The following is a 7620-nucleotide window of genomic DNA, read 5'->3' on the forward strand; positions in this document are numbered from 1 at the left end:
TTATAATTTTATTGATGCATAAATTTATTGATTAAGTTTACCCAAGAAATCAGCCAAAATAAACCCCCACAAAAAATAAAAGGCTTAACAGTAACTTTAAAAGCTAAAGAAGAGATATCACGGCCACAACAGAATGAAGTAAAGCACCCAGTTAATCTGAATATATACATTACACATTTATTAATATCTCGGTAAATGTGCCATAATTTTTTAAGTATTCTATGCAAATTAAACATTCTAAAGCATTAAGAAAGTATTCGCCAAAGTCTTTTGATTTTAAGATCGTCAAAATCACTTGCCAATTTCTGGATTGTTGACACAAACCTTTGATATATTGTCAAAATCACTTGCCAATTTCTGGATTGTTGACACAAACCTTTGATATATTGTCAAAATCACTTGCCAATTTCTGGATTGTTGACACAAACCTTTGATATATTGTCAAAATCACTTGCCAATTTCTGGATTGTTGACACAAACCTTTGATATATTGTCAAAATCACTTGCCAATTTCTGGATTGTTGACACAAACCTTTGATATATTGTCAAAATCACTTGCCAATTTCTGGATTGTCGACACAAACCTTTGATATATTGTCAAAATCACTTGCCAATTTCTGGATTGTTGACACAAATCTTTGATATATTGTCAAAATCACTTGCCAATTTCTGGATTGTTGACACAAATCTTTGATATATTGTCAAAATCACTTGCCAATTTCTGGATTGTTGACACAAACCTTTGATATATTGCAAAAATGACTTTGAATTGAATGGCAAAAATATCATATTTGCTAAACCTTTATTAATTGCTTTCCCTCTCAGTTTCTCTCCATTAATGACTTTCCATTGGAGTTTTTCATCATGAATGACTTTCCCTCAGAGTTTCTCATACATGTCTTGTTACAAAATAAGATTATTCATTCTTTACTTATTAAAATGGACAATATACAGAACATTTGTAGAACATTAGGTGTTTATATATACAGTATGCTTACCTGTTGATGAGATAGCGATGTGTTAAATATGAAATTTCATGTCTTTTATCTTCTGTTGCAGTTTTAAGTATGTTTTTGAGTCCAATGGTCTGTTGTGGACAGATCTGATTCAAAACTTCAACAAAGTATGATTGTCCTGTCTGATGGAATCAACTGTAAACATGTGAACTTTCATCTAAATATTGTCAGTGTCTGCAGTTTGGGCCCAAAGCGACTAGAAAGATGTGAAATGAACTAAATATTGTCACAGTGTCTGTATATATAGTTTTCGACTACAGCTATGAAGATGTGTGATGTTGACTAAATATTGTCAAAGTGTTTGCAATTTATGACTTAAATCAGTTGTGAAGATGTGTTGCTGTGAAGAAGTGTCATTTTAACTAAATATTGTCATGGCATAAATATTTGATGGCTTGAATTGACATTATTTCAGTGTCCTGGTGTTGTAAATAAATTTTGCCTGGACATTGCCGTGAGGACTTTATCTGACTAAGAAGACACAAAGTGTCATTGTTGTAGGTTATAATGTAAACCTAAAGATGCTCTTCCTGTGTGAGAGGAGTTGTAACAATGGCTGAATGACTATCAGTGAAGGGCAGAAGTTTGGAATGAAGTAGTTCACATATTTCTGGCCATTCCTTTGCCTCTTCAGTTTACAAGACTTTAGATAAAACACTGTGTTAATGATTTTGCGTCTGTCCTTGTATTGTACTGCATCATTTCTGGGTTTTAAAGTACAGATTTTTTAAAAGCTCAGTTATATTTATCTGTAGTCGAAATGTGTATTGTATTCTGAAAATTGCTACATATGACAAGTTATTTAAATTCACTTTCTGATGTATATTTGAAAATAAATAAGTCATATGATTGGGTATTAATTTCCAAAACTCTCCTCAGATTTTATTGATAAATAAAAATATATTTATATACATATTTTTTTTTACTGGTGAAAAATGCATATTGAGTATGTGAGGAGAACTTAGATTTAGAAAATATTTTAAAACTATATTTTATCAAATATATTAATGACAGAATGATCATAATTGGGTTATAATGATAAGTGACCTGTAGCGACATGCCACTAATTGATTTGCACAACTGAAAAATGTAAGAAATACATTGAGTTACTTAAACTCATAATTAATCATAACTGGAGATAATTTTTTTTATTTTACATACTAGAAATAAATTTATCTTTTTTAAAAAAAAAAATTCAAAAAAACTAAATCAGATTATTTCAAACACAAAAGTGAACTACTTGTTGCACATTCTAATTTCTATGAGCGTGTGAATCATGCTTTAGGTCAAAGTTCACCCAGTCATCCAATCAAAGCACAAAGTATTTTAACAAAGTAACTTCCTTTCTCATAAAAGAAAACAAGTTCATATAATCGGATTCTACTTAATCAATGATGCTTGAAATTTTTGCAATGATTAGTTTTTATGGTATTGATTGGATGATAGGACAAATGCAACTGATTTTCAAAGCGTTTGATATTAGCAAATATGATTGTCAATATAATTTTTCATAATTGATCATCTGTACCTTAACACATTCTTGTATTTAATATTCATATTTATGCAGCATGAAAATTCCTATGGCCAATAATGTCCATTTTTATGTAAATTTGAGGTAAGTGAGGTGTTATATGTTAAAAGTTACTAAGAAAGAAAATATCACTGCCTCAGAGAATGCCTTCACTTTCTAGAAATATTGAACACACAGCTGTTGGTGTTGTCATTAATTAACTTCATTGAAAAGCTGTTAATCTATTAGTGGTTTTAAACGATTTCCCCTCACTAATTGCTGATGTTTGTTAACACGCCTGTACAGTTTGTTGAATCAAAGATAAGTTTTTTTATGCCAAAATCTTGATGAGTGACCTTATGTCATGTAATCGCCAGAATTTCTTAAAAATTGATCCAATATCATTTAGTATGATGATATTTCTAGGCCACTCTCATCAGAGATAAGCTTTTGATGTTTCAGGAGTATTAGTGTATTGTTGTAGATTTCTTGTGTTGTATAATCTAAATGAAGAATGCTTTAAAAAAAAAAAACAAAAAAAGAACAAAACAAGAAAAAAAAAAATCTAAAATCTGAGTTAATTTATGCTTCTGCCATTTTATGGGTAGAAAGTGCAGCTTTAACTGTTAACCACATGTCAATCCGTCCTGTTCCATTATGAAATCCCATTCCAAAGTATTGTCATAGCCTCTCAAAAGATTCTACTTTACATAGAAGTAGGGGAATTTGTAAATTATTCTTTTTTGTTATAGACTTATTTCTTTGATCTTGATTCATTCAGAAGGATTTGGAATTTCAATCGATTAATTAAACTGTGCTTTATCTGTCACTTTTAGGCGAATTTCGAAGAAAAAAAAGTGATATTTGAAATACGGATTGATTATTTTAGATACTGATTCAAAAAAGACGTGCTGTCTTGTCAAAGTGGTGAAGATTAGTTCATCAAGTGTTTGATTTGTCTATGAAGAAGACATCAGTACTTGTACAGACATGTTTATTGTATTTAAGTTGACATGAGCATTGTGTGTTGAATAAAAGCTATAGACAAGGGAAAGTTTCCATACGACATGTGGTAAGACATAAAATTTTGGCAGATTTTGAAACATATTCAAGTTTAATTTGAAATAATTGAGCGATATAACTTAGAGGTGTGGTATATCAACAACAAATAGTTAAATACCGTGGGGAGTTTTTTATTGTAAAATCTATGAGCAGCCATTTTGTACTTTGGTACTGTTTGAAGTAAGATATCTGGTGTTTTAAGTTCACCTATCATCCCTACAAAGAGTGGGAGAACTTTTTTTTTCATTAGTTGTGTATATTGTATATATCATTTTATGAAGAACTGTGCATTCCATTGTTGTCAAGGTAATCGTTTATCTGGTTTGAAACAAGCATTTCCATTGGTTAATTATTAATGTTATCCCCTTAACATGAAAAATAGGTTTTTTTTTGTTCCTTTGCTAAAATTAGCTATAGGAGTTGTGTGTCAATTTCTCAAAGAAGGAGTCTCGGACAGCTGAACATCTTTTCTTAATTGTATTCGAGCTGGATTAAAAGACAAACTTGACATGATTCAATCTGAGAGTATACTCTTCAAATACCCACCACATTTTTTGTGTTATTGGTTGATGTCATGACGCATATATTGTATGGTAATATTTAAATTGTTCTTTGTTAAAATGCAAAATATGAAATGTTTTACGGTTTTGAAGGCTGTGATATATTTAATTGTCCAACATTTTTGTGTTCTATAAATTATCTGCTCCCTCTTATTCCACTCATCCATCAACTCCTCCAATTTCCTTTCATCAATCAACCCCTTCAGTTTCCCCTCATCCCTCCACCCTTTCTTATTCCCCTCATCCATCAACTCCTCCAATTTCCTTTCATCAATCAACCCCTTCAGTTTCCCCTCATCCCTCCACCCTTTCTTATTCCCCTCATCCATCAACCCACTATAATTACTATTTTCCATCAACCCTTTTTTAATTCTCTTTATTCCATCAACCCCTCCAATTTCCCCTGATCCCTTAATCCTTTCTTATTCCCCTCCTCCATCAAGCCCTTCAATTTCCCCTCGTCCATCAAGCCCTTCAATTTCCCCTCCTCCATCAACCCCTTCAATTTCCCCTCATTCATCAACCCCTCAAATTTCCCCTCATCCCTTAACTTCTTATTCCCCTCATCTGTCTACCCCTACAACTTCCCCTCATCCCTCCATCCTTTTTTATTCCCCTTTCAACTCCCTCAAATTCCCCTTATCCATCATCCCCTTTCTTTTCCCCTCATCCATCAGCCCCCTCTAATCCTTCTCCATGGACATTTCAGTAAATTTCAGCTACATACAACCCTTTCAAACAGTTGGATGGGACAATCCAGAAATTCATGTCTTCATCCTTCATCTCATTTACATCCTAGTTTTTGATGATTGAATTCTTTCATAACATAAAGAGATGTTCATTTTAAACTTTAATATCATAGATTGGCTTAGGACGGGGTTAGGACCTGCTTTCTTTGCATTATTTCTTATCTAGACGTGCTTGTATCTTCATGTTTAATTCGTTTCTTTATCGTAAAACAATATTTTCACCAAAACATTCTTCACAACACATATCATCAGTAATTTTAACTAGTGAATCATGAGTATTTTCATATTGATGATACTTACTGGAGTCTAGTGTTGTTTTATGTGTTTGACTCGCCCCAAACCAATGGTCCATCTGTCAACAGTTTCATAGAAATGCCTTCAGTTGGCTCATGTCGATAATTTAAAATCAGCTTGATGTGTTTCGACCAGATCTCAGCAAGATCATTGTATAATGAAGAGAAGAATGACACCGCTTCATTTGACAGTTATAGTTATATAAATGCCAACTGGTCAAAAGAAAAATGTTCATATATGATTCTGTTTTCAACAGTTGGTCTTTGATATTGTTTGTTGATTATTTGTCAGGTGAAAAATCCATATATACATTGTTGTGGAAAGTGGTGTGAAGTTGTAATGACAAAGGGTGCTAGCACCTGGTGCAGGAGGACAAGAGATCGATCAGCATCAAGCAAAAGTGTTCTATATGAGTGATAGATCTAGAACAACTTCAACTAAAAGCAGTATTATACAAATTAGGGTGTTCCCCAGGGAGACAGCCTCTTTATCAAATATACTATATATTTGGGAAATTTGCCTATTTTTGAAATAATCGAATTGGGATTGGGGTCTCCCAGAAAAAACCTTGCAAATGGAGGTTGTGGACATTTTGGGGGGAGGGAAGATATTGTGTATTTTTGGAAATAAAATTATTCTCTCTTCACATATATTTTGAATAGAAATAACTGTGTGTATCATTGATCGTGTCATATGTATTGTGGAATGGAAGAGTTTGGCTATTGATCTGATCTTCAGGAATGGAATGATATTTACATATTTGTTTTACAGCATTGTGAAAAGGTATACAGGTTATTTTTTACAACGATTGTGAACAAAGATAAACTGGACTATACCGTTTAGTCACTTATTTTTGAGTGGATGGGTTATTTTTATGGTACATTCAATTGACAGCGAACATTTAATTGGTCTACTAATGAGATGCATGTTTATGAGATGTCCTTTTATATTCAATTTTTTAGATCTCAAAATTTTAAAATTGTTAGAAAATATAATATGTCCCAATTCTGACCGTGAAAGTTACTGTACTATTAAGCTCTGGTTGTTGATGTTTATAGTACTGAGTATTATCACCATTGTACCTATGAGGGGAATTTTGGGGGTTTTTTTTTAATGAAAATGAGATTGTGGGACTTTGTAGACAAAATTTTTACTTGTATGTTTTCAAACAAGAAATGCAATGAGTATTCACATTCTTGTCATTGTTGACATGCTGTATGACAAATACTTAATTTATTGCATTACGGGGCTAGTGCACCTGCCCATCTAGATTTAGACATTTGTTTGGATCACTTTGGATTTTCTTCAGTCACTGACAGTCCTAGACAAATCCTAGAAGGATGAAACAGCTGTATGATGTAGTTTAATTCATTATTCGGCTCTACTGTATCTAACACTTAATTATCAAAAGGTGCTATTCACTTGCGTGTCTTTTGTACAATCCTTAGACAAACATTTGTCCTGGACTAAAGACATCTTGATAAGAAAAGATAGTGGTTCTCTGGTTAGACAGGTTATTTTACCTTAATGCTATCAAGTAAGAGAAATGTCCTTGGGAAATTTTCCAGGGCAAATTGCATCTCGATTGGAAAAGGCTGGTGCTTTGTGTAGATGCTGAATCTCCCTACATTTTAGTAGGGGTGGTATGTGGGGATTGTGCAATATTATTGTAGCAGAGACATAAGTTGGACCATATAAAATAATATGTTTGTGTATATATAGCTCTGTTTTGGAAAATATGCCAGACAAAAAGTTACATTGTTGTATTAACTTCAGTGATACCAGTTATCTCTATGTACTGGATGGTTATATGGAATGTTTGGAGTACATTCGTTTGTTGAATACAGTAAAATTGTGTATTTTCTTGGGACTAAAATTTCCTGGTTTTATGAAACAATGCATTCTCATCGGCACTTGGTTTTGTGGATGAATAATTCTCACGAAATCAACAAGGTACTAAATTCCATGTCAATTTGCATATATTTCCTATTTCGTGGACATACAAATTCGTGGATTAAGAGTAACTACACATTCACTGTCACTGAAAATAAACTCCCAGGGAAATTAATGATTCTGCAGTATTGATATTTATTTATTTATAAATGTTATAATGTTTCTGTGCTATGATCTGGAATATGTTGATGTTGTAGAAAATAAAATTCCCAAAATAAATGTGCTTAATGTTGTTTTTTTCATTAACTAAATGATTGCGGTCATTTGACATGAAGACCATGCAGTTGTTGATGAGGAATTGTTCTGAACTTGGTGAAAACTCGCATAGGAGAATGATCACATACTAACAGTAAGTTTGTGGGTCCATTAAGAATGATTTTGTATTGAGGAGCTCAATTACTAATTAGTTTTCTGTATGAAATCTTGTAGAATCTTGAGATAATACCCAATCGGCTGTTAACTTGAAATACATAAAG

At 32.5% G+C, this 7620-nt stretch overlaps 1 protein-coding gene across 1 annotated transcript in view; it reads left to right on the top strand.

Moving 5' to 3' along the window:
• The window catches only part of LOC132558224 (protein timeless-like), a 38568-nt gene extending 31205 nt beyond the window's left edge, over positions 1-7363 (top strand). The window contains exon 23 of the mRNA XM_060222766.1: positions 1060-7363. Coding sequence (XP_060078749.1) covers positions 1060-1129 — 70 coding nt within the window. The 3' untranslated portion in view covers positions 1130-7363. The remainder of the gene's footprint in view (positions 1-1059) is intronic.
• Positions 7364-7620: the final 257 nt, after the last annotated feature.

The sequence above is a fragment of the Ylistrum balloti genome, unplaced genomic scaffold (assembly GCF_031769215.1).
Source record: "Ylistrum balloti isolate Yb309-2 unplaced genomic scaffold, AGI_CSIRO_Ybal_v1 Utg370772, whole genome shotgun sequence".
Classification (NCBI taxonomy): Eukaryota; Metazoa; Mollusca; class Bivalvia; order Pectinida; family Pectinidae; genus Ylistrum; species Ylistrum balloti.